General features: G+C 39.8%; 2 protein-coding genes across 4 annotated transcripts in view; both read right to left on the bottom strand.

The window, feature by feature from the left end:
• The window catches only part of LOC140924632 (uncharacterized), a 135,491-nt gene that overhangs the window by 25,684 nt on the left and 94,705 nt on the right, over positions 1–15,102 (bottom strand). The gene's annotated exons all lie outside the window — the stretch shown is intronic.
• Positions 2,246–12,394, bottom strand: LOC140924913 (uncharacterized). The gene is made up of 4 exons (XM_073374902.1): positions 11,117–12,394; positions 10,735–10,827; positions 9,695–9,772; positions 2,246–7,274 (listed from the first exon to the last, which is right to left on the bottom strand). The coding sequence occupies exons 1-4, from the start codon at positions 12,078–12,080 to the stop codon at positions 3,382–3,384; spliced, it is 5,028 nt and encodes a 1,675-aa protein (XP_073231003.1). The 5' UTR covers positions 12,081–12,394; the 3' UTR covers positions 2,246–3,381.

Below are 15,102 nucleotides of genomic sequence, written 5' to 3'. Positions count from 1 at the left end.
TGTTCATTGCTGATTCCAGGGGGGGGTAAGAGACGAGGTCTGGGACCGAGAAACGATGTTCTCACAACTTGCAAAGCGGTCACCCTGCGTGGTGGTCAGCGGATAATTGCACTTTTTCCCACAGTAAATATATTTTTAGACTTTTTAGGAGCAGGAAGCGAACAGGCAGGGGAAATCAGAAATGCTTAAAAAATTGAAAAAAATAATATCATGCATCTTCGTTTTTCTTGTATATCGTATTTGTCTTTCGGTACTGAAATTGCGGGGGAAACTAAAACGCAGCCGTGTTTATAGATCTTAACCAACAACAACGCGCTTGATCAATTTATAGTTTACATCGTTTTTGCAGGGCAATGATAACTTGATGCTGATAAAAATTACTGGAGAAAGTGTCAAATTTATCGGAAGCAAGTATATTCAGACAGCTTTATCTCTACATATCATAACTGAATAAACATCCACACTTCATAACATTTCACTTCGTTTATTACGATCAGTCAACACCTTGAATCCAACGTTAAAATTCAAAACGATCCTAATAAACAAATCACAATTACTACTGAAAGCTCTGTACCTTAAAGCGACTTTAACTTCCCTAAGGTTTGCAGCAAAACACTGCTCGATAGCTCAACTCTTCGGCGATTCTTATCAGCTATACGGAGCTATGTTGCATATTCCAAACTCTGCGGAGGGAAATTGTTTAACAGAAAAAGAAAACCACACACTATGTCTGAAAAGCGGCATAAAATCAATAAAATTGCGAATTACCAAAATATAATAGTGAGAAACAGTCCCGCCTTCGACCGCCATGTTTTTGTTTCTTCTCAAGACCGTTGATTAATGGTTTTTGACGTAATGCGCATGATCAGTACACAAATCCGCTGGCAAGAACCTTGCTGATCGCTTTGCAAGTTGTGAGAACATCGTTTGGATTTCATTTAAGAGAATGTATGGGAAGTAGCTTCCCCCCCCCTGGCTGATTCACATATAAAGATACAGTCGATTCACAACAGAATCGCTCTTGGCTAAACGCCAACTAAACTAAATCATGATAATAAACAGTTTAAATCTTTTAATATAAACTAAATCATAATTCCCTTTCTGTATATTTGTCACTATCATACAGACTCTATTGAAATATAGGAATACTATACCAATAGTTAGTTTCAATATTTAACAATCCCTAAAACTACAAGGAACTCATGCTGTATTAACCTTGATCACACTGGATCAGATGGCGCACAAGTCACAATTTTAAGTTACGATATTTATCAAACTCTAAAACTACTAGTAACTCATGTTGTATTAACCTTGATCACACTGGACCAGATGGCGTACAAGTCACAAAAATCAGTTACAATATTTATCAAACTCAAATACTGCTAGTAACCCGTGTTGTATTAACCTTGGCCTCACTGGACCAGAAGGCGTACAACTTCATTTGAGTGCAAATGTATTTACGAAGAAAGTACTAATTGTGGAAACTATTTTTACGTCTCCTACTGGAGACGGGACCGCCATTTTACGTGGTCATCCGAGCCACGCGAAGGTTTAGCCGCTTGCAGTGCAAAGAGAGTACCTTCATTTTTCAGTTATTTTAAGACCCTGAGTAATGGTCCAGCCCCGGGAACCGAACCCACGACCTCCCGCTCTGCAGTCATGCGCTCTACCGACTGAGCTAATCCCGCCTGTTCAGTCCGAGACTCAAAACAATGTAAAATTTCAAAATATGTACACAGAAATACTCCTTTACAGCACTGACGAGTACCAGCCGCTTAATGCTCTCAAATCAATCACTACACTGTAGTTTTATCTCATCCCTTTAGGCCCCGTTCATATGAAACAAAGTTGTTCCGAAAAAGAGGGTCACCCTCCAGCTGAGTCAACGGAAAAAATAGTTGACCCCTTTGCCCGGGCCAACTGTACTCGCACATGCTCAGATTGTCTCGCCTTGATTAAGTTGACCCAGCTGGGCCAGTCAAAGTGTTTGTATGGAGAAACGTTGGATCAGCGAGGACGGTGACTCTACCTTCACAAAAGGGTGAACACGCGGCTAGGCGGGTCAACCTTCTGGCCAAACCAACTTTTTTTTACATTTACACGGTTCGCACGTTTATTAACCCTGTAAACCATAAGATCAAAATTTGAATTCTCATTTGTTGCCCCTATTCATTTCCTAAAGAGGAAGTGGGGAGAAGTTGATAAAATAACAAGCAATTCATTTTCTGTGATCATGTACGTAAGTCTCATGACCACTCTGTTTTACAAAGCATTGATATTACCAAGAGAAATTTGATGCTGATCACTCTTAGGGTTTAAAGGGTTAAGGGAACGTATGAAAAGTTGGCTCACCCAGGGTAGCTCGGGTAGGCGGCGGATTAAGCCCTTCTACCCGGGACAACTTTTTTCCATATAAATGGGCCTAAAAAAATGCTGAAACAGATTCACGAGCAATGGGATTGTGTTACATCGTGCAAGAAGGTAAGTTGAATGGACCATAGGAGACTTTACGAGACTGAGCAACAGAGTGCAATTTTCAAACTAAGTTATGTCCAAACTACACTGTATAAAACTTGCACTCTCGGTTTTCGTAAACGATTTTTTTAATGCGTGCGTCCGAATTGGCCTTCGAAAGCTAAATCTCAAAGCGATTTGTTTTTAACTAATTTGACTTTTTCCAGTCTTTCGAAAGTCAAAGCGCTATGAACGAGGTTTTGCCATTTTCAACTGCACGCGAGACACCCATGAAGGTATCTGGTAACCTTAGCGCTATACAGAGTAGTGTGAACATAACGGACTTCAGACTGGGCTTCCATAAGAAAAAATAGCCTACATTAATTGCACGTGAGACACCCCTGAAGGTATCTAGTAACCTTAACGCTTTACAGAGTGGTGTGAACATAACGGACCTCAGGTTGAGCTTCCACAAGAAAATATCCCGGTATCAAAGGAAACGTGTGTGATGTAGCTTGAACAGAATGATTTTCTGATCACGCGTGGCCGTAATTTAAGGCAGCAATTAGATTAATTTAGCTGGATTTGTGACTACCCATTTAATGAATGATAACTTAACGAAAGCGATATAGCGATCGGAGAACCATATTGAAACTAGAATGGTTACGAAATATTTCAGCGGGACCGAAGGAAAGTCGTTTTAATTTGGAAAGAGAGAAAACATAAAATGTCCAAACTTGAAACAAACATTTGTAGATTGACCATTTTGCATTTTTAATTAGAATCTTTATTTTTAAGGGTCGGTTGTCACGGTGACTTCAAGATTAATGAAAAATTAAACCACATTTCTATTGTAGATCACTTTTCATTTGATACTGACATATGTTCCTGCGGACTGGAAAGCATATAAATCTTACCTGTATTCTTCTAATGAATTAAAACCTTATGACACCCACTCTCTTTTCCATAGAAACTTACATCGAGTTCAAGTAACGATAATGATCTGCTTTCTATAAAAAGTTTACTAAAGTCATACAGACGACTTTCACCTGCAGCACAATGGTTGTTCACTTTTAATCTCAGAGTAGTTAATGAGGTGTTTCTCATCAAGGTGTCGGAAAGGCTTGTTAACCAGTCATCACTCACTTCTTTGCTACTGTTGAGTGTCAGATTGAATGTCGTTACTGATGTGTTATCTTCCAAACTTCTAAACACCCCAAAGGTGCGCAGAAACACGGGTATATTCGATACTCCATCACCACACTCATTTATTGTGACATTTAACGTAGTTATTGACGTGTTCAATGACAGTACATGATCGAAATTGATCAGCTGACTAATATAACCTGTTTCATCTGCTGCCCCAGTTACTGTTAGTGTCAGTGTACTTACTGACCAGTTTAATGACAGACCTTGAATAAGGCTAAAAAACAAACTTGACATATACCCATCATTGGGGCCGTTGGTAAAAATTGCGACACATAATGTATCTAATGAGCTTGTTGTCATCAAGCCGTTACAAAGGCCATTAAAACTGCAATAAACGTATTCACCCGCGTCAAATGTGAGATTAAGTTTCTTAAGTGATGTGCATTTTATCAAACAGTCACCTACAACCTTATCCCAAAAAGAACACATGCTATCACTATGGATTGCAACAGAAAGGGTAGATAATGATTTGATGGCCACTAGCACGTTACTCAGTTTAGACGGACTCAAACAATTCTCCTGATTCTCCTTAACATAGTCAAGGCTGCTGAGTGTAGGACTCAACCAATCCTTCTGATTCCACTCGTCCTCGCCGTTTATTTCAAGACTGAGTGTAGTTAAAGATGCCATTTTGATCAAACGCTCACCCAGTTTGCATTCCCATCCTTCTTTCATGTTACTGAAGTTGAATGCGAGACTAAGAGATGTTAAAGAAGTGCTTTGCAATAAACTTTCCCCAAGGTATTCTCCCAAATCTACATCCACGAAGCAGCTGTTGACTATAAGATCAAGCGTGGTCAGGGATGTGTTTTCTGCCAAAGCATCACCTAGACAACGTGTCCACTCTTTGGTAACATAATTATCGTTATTGATTGTAAGACTGACTTTTTCTTTTCTTCTATCCTTGACTTGAGTGAAAAAATCTCTTATTGCCGCAGGGTTATCAGTAGCGATAACAAGAACATTGTTCGACTCAGCTGGGCCTATACGCACATCATGTACATTTAACTGAACGCGACTGTTTTTTGAAAGGCTAGAAGGAACAATACCTCCCTCTATTGTCAACTCGCCCCATATATTGATGGACAGGGAAGATAGTGTCTTGTTTTCTTCCAGACATCTTGCTATGGAATTAGAAACTTCGCTTGTCAAATTTCCACGCACGTTTAAGGTGAGAACAGTAATGGATGAAGTTGCCAAGACTTCACAAAGAGCTTCTGCCGCTTCGCATTTCATCTCACCCCAGACGTTAACAGTTAAGTGTTGCTTTACATTTAACCCTTTCCTAACCAGAACAGGACGAAAATAATTATTTGCTACGTTGTTAAAGGTGTTTGGATAAATAGAACAGCAAACAGGGGACCTTTTCGCCAAGCGAAGATTTTCCACAATAGAATTCCAGTTACCAGGGAGCTCATCGTGGACACGCAGTCTTATATAATTTAAAGAGCTATTTTCTATAAGCCCTTTTTCGAGGAAACTGGCACTAGAGGAACTCAGCGGTCCATCAACATGTAGATCAAGAGATTTTAAAACTGTTTGCCTTGCAAGTGCTTGACTGACAGCAGCGACTAACAAATCCAGCACACCTCCAACAATACAAAGAGAAAGAGAATTCAAGAATTTATTTGACAAAAAATTTTGTAAGGCTCGTGTCGCAGTGTACTTCATTGAGCCCCATAGCTCGAAATTAACAGACGACAGCGTTGTCAATCCAGTTTCGAACGCATTGAAAATACTCTCGTTATAAGCATATCCAGGCAAAGCAAACGTTACTTTTGTCAGAGTTCGACATGAAGCCAACCCATGGCCAATTTGAACCAGCGGCTCATATATTTCAGGAGACTGTACATAAGATATGTATTTAAGAGTAAACTCTGATAAGCTCTTGCTTGCAGAAAACCATTTGCAAAGACGATCTGCAGCAGATGACGTCAAAGATCCCAGATCATGAACACGAAAACTTACGATTGTCAGCTGCGGGTAGGATTCTATATAATTTACTACGTCAATTGCTCTTCTCTCCCAGCCAATATCAGCATAGAGTTCAACAGGTATCTGTAAATTTGAAAAGCTTCTGCAAGCCATTAAAACCTGAATAAAAGACGCATTGTAATTGTCTATTAGCTTGGAAGTGATGACCTTTGGAAAAGGTATAATGTTACAGAGAGTAACTGCCATTTGTTCTGCATGTCCACTCTCATTAAAGCTTTGAATAAAGAAAGTAGCAATCTTCTCACTGCAACGCTCGTTCCAATTCCAGTCATATGACTTCTTTAACTCCTCTCCAATCTGGGTGAACAGAACTGTAGCTTTCTCGCCCAGCATACCAGAAACAAAAATAAACACTTGTGGATATTTCGTTACAATGTCATCAAAGCTTATGTTGACGTGCTCAAATACATTAAACTGTTGATTTACTAACTTCTCTGCAATATACGCGGCAGCCACGTACTCTTGGAAGGTCTTGTGAAGAAAGCAGTACTCATGTTGAGGCTTAAGTCTCTTTAGACTTTCTTCCTTGTAAAGAAGTCCTAGCTCACGAGCTACCAATCCCGGGTATTTCCTTTCGAACTCATCCATTTCAGTTTCACGGAAACCATAACGATCACTCAGCAGGCATAACCAAGCCAGCTCTCCGAGTGCACGAATTTCCTTTTCAAACATTTTCTCTAGGACACTGTCATCTTCAGGGGCGGGCCGGTTGCGTTTGGCGCAGTATCGTCTCAAAAGACATTGCACAATGACTTGGTAAAGTTCCGTCCGGGAACTCGGCAATTTTCCCTCGTAGTCCTCATAAACAACACAAAGGAGAAGTAAATTTAGCGGGTTATTTCGAAGTGCATGTAGAAAGGTGTTCTGTTGCATTTCCTCAATGAGCTTCTCACCCTTTGGTGACTGATCAATGGTTTCAAAGTGTCTTCTGATGTAAGCAATAGAATCACTTTCCGTGTACCCTTTGATTTCCAAGTGAATGTCAAAGACAACGCTTTTCCGTACTTCGATTCCTCTTTCTTGTCGTGTCGTGGCCAAGACATAGCAAAATGCTAAAATTCTTCTGTGAAGCAGCTCATCTACATGGTGCCGTGATTTTTCAGGTAGCTCATCCAATCCATCCAAAATGATTAACATCAGTCTCTCCTGGTTATGAATGTTCTTCATTAAGTGCAACAGCTTCTCCACAGACTTCTCCATGTCCATATCTCTGGGCAAAAGTTGTTCACTGATAGCTTTCATTATGTCTCCATCAATGTCGCGACATTTGAGAAGAAACACAAATTCGAACTTCGGAAAGGAGCACTTCGATGGGATATTTCCATGAGCCCAGTCATAAGCAAGTTTGAGGCAAAACGTAGTTTTACCGATTCCTGGACTTCCCTCTACTATCGTCATAACATCCTCACCTATATCAGGAACTTTGAAGATGTCAAACACTTTCACGTCGTCGTCTTTTATTTGGCTGGCCAATTTTCCTCTTGAAACGATTTTCAGTCTTGTGTAGACTTGTTCTATGGGCAACTGGATGGTGCTATTCCAAAGAAGTGGTCTTAAATGCGAGCGCCTTTTGTATTCCTTTTTCAGCAACTTCACGAGAACCAAGCTGTCCCTATCTGTTGAAAACAAGGAGATCGAAATATTAGTCAGTAACGAAAAATCGGAGGATTTGACGCTACGAACGGGGCAGAGATTTTGTAAAATGTTGTCCTCCCCTCGTCTCATAGAATGACCGTAATTTTTTTTTTCATATTTTGTACTTAAAATAATGTGCTACTTTGAAGTCTCTGCCAACATTTGTACATAAATCAAATACAGTCAAACCTCCTATAAGCGACTACCTAAAATGTTAAGAGTTAAAGGTCGCTTACGGGACATGATCACTTGGGAAAATCGAACGCAACAAATGTTTGCCTGTATTTTCTTAGTTCCGATATGTGTAGTTCCATGTTGTCGCTAAAAGAACGTCGTATACTGTGAGCAGCATAGTACATACCGTACGTACAGCTGGCAAAGAGATCAGAACATGCTCCAAGTCGTTGATTACGAGAGGTTAAAAACAATAAAACATTATAAAACCGTCAGCCCCAACAAGTGGTAGCAGTCGCTTACAGGAGGTGGTCGTTTACTAGAGGTTCAAACTGTAAAGCTTTGACTGGAAAAATTTTGGTGTTTTGGATTGGTGCTTATATGGGAGGGAGGTGGTCTGCTTACGATGGGTGATTGCACATGGAGGTTCGACTGTATTTTATAACAGATAGGCCTTAAAAGGAATTGTTATATAGCTGGAAATTTTTTCCCAAAAGGACGCGCTCTCATTGGTTAATTCGAGGTCACATGACATCTAACGTTGAAACTGTTTCCCGCCAAAAGCTTTCTGAGCGGGTAACATTGCAAAATCTATGACGTCAGAGGGTAATGCACTATTACCTTTGAATAGGGACTTTTTAAAAGATCCAAAGACGCGAAGGCAACGAGAACTTCGCTTAAAAAGTGAATTTGCGCTCTTTTAGTCTTTACTGCAATTATTCCTACCCACTTACTTTGTCAAATGTAGGCGAAACCTCCTGGCGCTGAATGCCAAGGGACCATATCTAAGTTCAGAAATTGACATCACATGTCGTCGTTGCTTGAAAATGTACAAACAAGTGTGATGTACGTGCTAGTTGTTGTTTTGCTTTTAAAACCTTTTTTTGTTAAGTTCTCGTTGCCGTCCGCGTCGTTGGATCTTACAAGTCCCTAATGTTGACCAACGACCGCCGTTACAGCAAGGTTTAACGAATTTCCAGCTTCAAAATTTCCAGCTATATAACAAATCACTTTCCGCCTCGGGAAACATTGAGATTCGAGGGAAACAGAATTAACTTAACCAGTCATTAGGTGTTTTATGTTACATAACGAAAACTAACGAAGGGTTAGTTCTCGAAACGTATGCTTTAAAACCTCTTCAATTTGGCCAATTTACCTCCCGCACGCAGCACCACTGAAAAACTAACTACATTATTTCTTACTAGAAATCAATTTTTAGCTACTCCTACTTTCACATGAAAGGGGATTCTTACTGAGCACACCTCCTGTGATCCAACTAGGACTAAAGGTAAACATCTTCTACTGTGAAACTCACAAAACCGTGAACAGCAGAAATATTTATGGAATGTTATTGTGTTGCGAGGAAATAGCCAATAAGGCGTGAGAAATAACTGAGAAGTAATTAGTTTGTGGTTTTGAGGTTTCCTTGCATGTCCTGAACATTATTGCGATTGGTCACCACACAATCAACATTCCTGAAATTTTTCATGTGTTCAAAATCTCCCACTGGCTTCGTTTTATAGACATAGTTAATCGCCTCTCACTCCTGAGAGTGGACAAGGGAAAACTCACAAAGATTCCAGATTTCTTTTCAGTGAAATCCCAAGAAATAAATAGCACTGAGTACAAGTTCTACTTAAGAGGATTCATTTGAATGGTAACACCATAAAGTTTCGTTCACAGATGCAAAACTTAGAATGACAAAATAATTATCTCGCCATATCTCAGTCTAGGGGTGAGAGAGTTAATATAGTTCAGCTTCTGAATTCCTAAGGCCTATTTAGGACGTAAAATCAGTTGAAAAGAAAAAATCAAACCAGAAAAGCATCATTGTGTTTCGCCAAACTACCTTCGCACAAATAAATCATCAGACACCAAACCCTTCCCCATAAACCATCTCGCAAGGAATTGAGACAAGAACAGAACTTGACTACAGTTTGACAAAATGTGCCAAAATGCGAACAAAAAATTCTGTACTCAATAGGTTTAACGCTCAATATAGCAAGAGCATGCGTCAAAGTTGAGAAGTTTAAGTTTTGCTATTGAATGGATAAGAGTGACTCCAGCATCTTGAGTATCCATCTCTACAGCAGGAGGGGGAAGGGGTGTGGCAGGGGGGCACAAAATATGTTAAGAACAGAAGTTCGCCCCTGCACATCTTTTACTTCCAATGTTGCTTTCAGTAATGAGACTGTTATAAACTTTATCATGCATAAACAAACTTTACCTTTATCTCCCAAACATTTTGGGACTTTTGATGTCGGAGTGCTACTTGGAGACAAAGGCCTTTTCTCCTTTTTTGAGCCTGAAATTAAACCAGACTAGTGATGATCCAATTATTTTTGCCCATACACACCCAGCTAATTCCCTATAAAACTTGTGTTTGCATGTTTCTTTTTTTGCCAATAGGGAATTCCTCCCTCGCTAAAGACGTTTTTCAGAAAGAGTTTCCCGTAAGCTTAACAGACTCCCAAGGCTATCAGTCCACAAGAAGTTTTACAGTGGTAATTGATTAATAAAGTCTATCGTTTATTAGTGAAAAATAATTAGGGGAGGGGAGGGGGGCTAATATTAACTTTCTTCCCCTGAAAAGAGCGGGGGGGAGGTACTGGAGACAAGGGGCTTATTTGAGAGGGTGAACTTAATAGAGAATTTACGGTAACCAAACAAAAACACAGAGCAGGTCAATGTCGTCGCCAAAACATTCTTAGATTCTGGATTTTAGGCACTGGGCTCCGGATTCCTTGTCAACGGAACTTGGATTTCGTATTACAATCATTGGCGAGATTCCAGATTCCACTAGCAAAAGTTTCCCGGATTCTGGAAATTACCTCACTGGGGCGATCAATTGTTACTTGCTAATATATACACCGCGGCAAAGGCCAGCATGTCCAAGTCCCAAGGTGAACATTTCACTTAGAATAACCCAAACAAAAAGACCAAGCCTACAGTGTGTATGATAAAACGCAATTTCCTTCTGCTGTGGTCCATTACGTTATTTAGCACGAGAACAGTAAACCTGAAACGAGCATTTTTTGACGGCATCTCACATTGTAAACCTGTAACCAGTGTGAAAAAGTCTTGACCTTGTAAGTCAGTCTTAAACGAGTCTTGTTCGATGCTTCGACAATTTCTTTTTTATTTAACATCCCCACAAGGAATAATCGTTAAGCCCAAATTAAAGTACATGTCCCAGACCTTCCTACATAGAAAACGATGAATTGCTGTTACGGACATATTGCACATGTTGCTAATATTCACGTGTACCTGTATGAAAACGTGTTTCAGAAGGAGAGGGTTTTTCATCATGACAGATCACAGTGGCTTTCATAGATAAATTCTGCTCATCTGCACCGGAACCTACAAAAGGAGTACACAAATGTAGCAATACAATAATTCTTTATTTTTGACCCTCGGGGACGGGAATAAGATGTTAAAAGGTATCGCGATTTTGAAACTCTCTGAAATTGGCAAATGTATGTAGGCGGACTTGTCTGGTGGAGTTATTAAAAGAGATAGACAAATTTGTCGTTGTGAAGTTTTCACTAATGTTGTAATTGTAATTGCGTGAACTTAAAAATATGCATTTCCTAATGCCAGCAGATTACACAATACTAAGACCAATTTGAATTAAAAGTGAACCTGTTACCTTGAGAAATGGCAAGCATTCGTTCCACAAGTCTATTACAGTGATCCTGCCAGCTGTATATCTCTGCATACTCTCCTTGAAGAAGCTTGGCCTCTCTCAGTCGCAGCTTCCTTTTTTTCTTCCGAACAGCTTTGATTGCATTGGCCCAATCTTTAGGATGTTCTGATTCCACCACACATTTTGAACCGTTCAGAACTTCCTGTAAGGCTTCGCCAAGACCAGAGTTCCCACTGACCAGCACAGGCAGACCAGCAGAAAAAGCCTCAAGGGCGGCAAGACCAAAGCCCTCAGTTCGTGATGGCATTATAGCAAGATCTACTTCACAAAACAACCGGGCTAACTGCTCTCTGCTTTCATTAAAACAACGTACAGTTAGTTGACTGCGATCAATGCCTTGATGGAGTAACAAATCTTTCACTTTCTCCTCTTCGCCACTTGGAGCTCCAACAAACAAGAGCTTATAGGGCTGTGGCTCGTCTTTCAACTCGGCAATAGCGCGAGCAGCGATGTCATATCCTTTTAGCTGAAAGTCTTCATTGTGACCTCGTCCAAACACTAAAACACTGAATGTTTTCCTTTCTTCAGTGGCTTGAGTTACGTGAGAAAATTCAGAGAAGATGCCTGGGCTAAGATTGAGAACATCTTGATCCTTTCCACAGGCACGGAGATAACCTGAGAAAGCTTCAGCCAGCTTGGGTCCAACAGCTACAACTTGATCAGCTTTTTCACAGAGTTTTACCTCAGCCTTGTGCTTTTTCTCACCTTTTGAAATGGCATCTGCGTAGGACTTGTACATACCAAGCTCTTCAGGAGCTGTATGAACGGCCTGAATCCACTTGCACTTACACTGACGTTTTATACCCTGCACTTGCCGACCAAGAACAGCTCCATGTCCTATCACAAAATCCACAGAATGGTTTTCGGGAAGAAAGGACAACCAGTCAACAGGGTCATAACCTTGCATTTCTTCTGCTTCAATAAGCTGTACATTGTGACTTGCAGCAACTCGTTTATCCTCTTCGCTGCACTGAGGGAGATAAACACTGACCTCAACGCTGGGGTGTTTTGCCAACTGAATGGCCAGCTCTCGGTTGATGGTTGACAAGCCTCCTTTTGTTGACCTCCATTCACTGCTTAACAGAGTTACTCTCAATTTCCTGGAGGAAATGGATCCTGAATTGTTTTCATGGTCTTCCCGTGATGTAGAGGCTGTGCTAGGAAAGGATGACAATTCCTAAAAGAAGAGTGGCATAAATTTATTTAAGGGTTTATTAAAAAGCTAACCTGAGATCAGGCTCAATTTTAGCAGTTCTCATATTATCATTCTTACGTAGTCCCGCTAAAATTTCTCGTTTCGTTTCGCCTTACCCGCCGGAATGTTATTTACAAAGAGAAACGAAAACAGGGCCTGATCTCAGGTTATTAAAAAGTCTTTTTAATAGTAAGTTCTTGCAAACTTTATTTAAGCATTGTCTTCCACTGCTTTTCTGTCAGCGAGTGCACTTGAAAAAATTGACTAGAAAAACGTGCACGAATTTCTTTAAGTTTGGGCTACCTGTGGTGTCTTAAGTATATGATAAATCCTCTATTAACCCCCTGCCCCATGCCGAATAAGCGCCCCCCTCCTTTTCAGGGGAAGAAAGTTAATAAGCACGCGCTCTCTTTTAAGCCTCCACTCCCCTCCCCATGTATTCTTAAATAATAGACTGTATTAATTAATTATGTACTGTAACACTTCTCGTGGACTGGCCCAGTATGATTTATTCATGTACTTGAAAGGGAGGGGGACAGAGACAACTTACAGGGTGAAAGGTCAAAGATGACGCATGTTACTAAGAGTGTCTCAACAGCACAGTACACCTGTACCACACTAAGAGGTGTGGACTACATGTATGTAAACAGCATAGTACACCTGTATCACACTAAGAGGTGTGGACTACATGTATGTAAACAGCACAGTACACCTGTACCACACTAAGAGGTGTGGACTACATGTATGTAAACAGCACAGTACATCTGTACCACACTAAGAGGTGTGGACTACATGTATGTAAACAGCATAGTACACCTGTATCACACTAAGAGGTGTGGACTACATGTATGTAAACAGCACAGTACACCTGTACCACACTAAGAGGTGTGGACTACATGTATGTAAACAGCACAGTACACCTGTACCACACTAAGAGGTGTGGACTACATGTATGTAAACAGCACAGTACGCCTGTACCACACTAAGAGGTGTGGACTACATGTATGTAAACAGCACAGTACACCTGTACCACACTAAGAGGTGTGGACTACATGTATGTAAACAGCACAGTACACCTGTACCACACTAAGAGGTGTGGACTACATGTATGTAAACAGCACAGTACACCTGTACCACACTAAGAGGTGTGGACTACATGTATGTAAACAGCACAATACACCTGTACCACACTAAGAGGTGTGGACTACATGTATGTAAACAGCACAGTGCACCTGTACCACACTAAGAGGTGTGGACTACATGCATGTAAACAGCACAGTACGTCTGTACCACACTAAGAGAAGTGGACTACAATATATGTATGTAAACTTTCCATTTAATGATATGAAATGAATAAAATGATCACTGAGTGAAAATGCTATGATCGTTAATCAAGTTCTCTTAACTACATGTAATTCTTTTAACCCTTAAAACCCTAATATCAAAATCCAAATTCTCATTTGTTGTCCCTATTTGTTTTCAAAAGAAGTAGTGGGGAGAATTTGTTGAAATATCAATTAGATTCAACTAGTGTGATCAGGTCCTCAATTCTCATGACCACTGTGTTTTATAAAGAAGTGATACTACATGAAGAAATTTGACACTGATCACTCTTAGGGCTTAAAGGGTTAAGGAATGCATTGAGATCAGTCTGGAGAATTTGTATGTGGATACTGGTGCTTAAAGGGTTGAAACAAGCCATTGAAGCCCACACAGCAACAGCTTATCTTGGTTTGAGTACTGTGAATTGCTAAGAACTATTCCCACCCCAACTTCCCCCACCCCTCCCTGGATGGGATACTAGTCCACCACAGCATTGTTCCCAATGGTATATAGCCAGTTAAAAAAAACACACAAAATTAAAGACCCATGAGAGGAGAGGTAAAGGAAGAAATTGTTTCTTGACTAAGATCAAAACTCGAAAAAAATTATGTTGTTAGTAAAATCTATATTTAATTAGATGTTTATTAAGTCGGATAATGTTACCTTTTCACCAGATATTTAGAATTTAAAGCTCAGAAAGAAATAGTATTCAAATTCTTTCTTTACCACTCTTTTTGCTTACGTCTTTGTTATCCCTTTGACGAAATTATTATACATTTTTGAAAAACCTATGTATTTTTCTGTAATTCCTAATAATGCACACAATCTTTTGAGATGATGACACTAGTCATTCTGTTGTTTTCTACAAAATAATTTTTTGACATCATAGATCACGTTTCATCTACTTTTACATATTACAGATCATGCCTGTTAAATAAAAGGAGAAAACACAAAAACACAGAAAAAATACTCACAATACTCAAAATACTGTCTTAAAATTTGTGCTTGGTAACGTACAAAAGGAATGTTTAAGAAGGAATCCACCAGGAAACTGAGTAATTTTAATTCTCAGTGGACAAAAACCTTGTACCTGCATAATTTTTAAAAGGCCTCGGGAAGAAAAAAATCTGTTAAAAAATTATTATTCACTCGATCGTACTGAAACCAACGATTTTGTAACTATGGCACATAAGGCTTTATTCTGGCCGAGTTTGAGGCCAGGTCATATTTTGACTATTTCCTCGTCTTAAGTTGATAATTATGCGGAGCTGTTCTTAAGAATATTGCATTCTTTTTACATTTTTCAAGAGCTAAAGATGTAAGTGGTCATATGTAATAACACCAAAGAAAATTTCTCACGGGATTCCAAGAAAATGAATGTCAAATTTCACAAGAATTGTGAAAACACATT

Source organism: Porites lutea, chromosome 14, assembly GCF_958299795.1.
Source record: "Porites lutea chromosome 14, jaPorLute2.1, whole genome shotgun sequence".
NCBI lineage: Eukaryota > Metazoa > Cnidaria > Anthozoa > Scleractinia > Poritidae > Porites > Porites lutea.
Note: the sequence above shows the minus strand (reverse complement) of the source record. Positions and strands in the feature narration are given on the sequence as shown.

What these genes read in the sequence shown, in the direction of transcription:
- LOC140924913 (XM_073374902.1), bottom strand. Translation starts at nt 12,080, where the DNA reads ATGCAAGGTTATGACCCTGTTGACTGGTTGTCCTTTCTTCCCGAAAAC. An exon ending in AATGCTTGCCATTTCTCAAG is followed by an intron (nt 10,828 to 11,116) that starts GTAACAGGTTCA and finishes CTCCTTTTGTAG; the next exon opens with GTTCCGGTGCAGATGAGCAG. An exon ending in AAAATGTTTGGGAGATAAAG is followed by an intron (nt 7,275 to 9,694) that starts GTAAAGTTTGTT and finishes TGTTTTCAACAG; the next exon opens with ATAGGGACAGCTTGGTTCTC.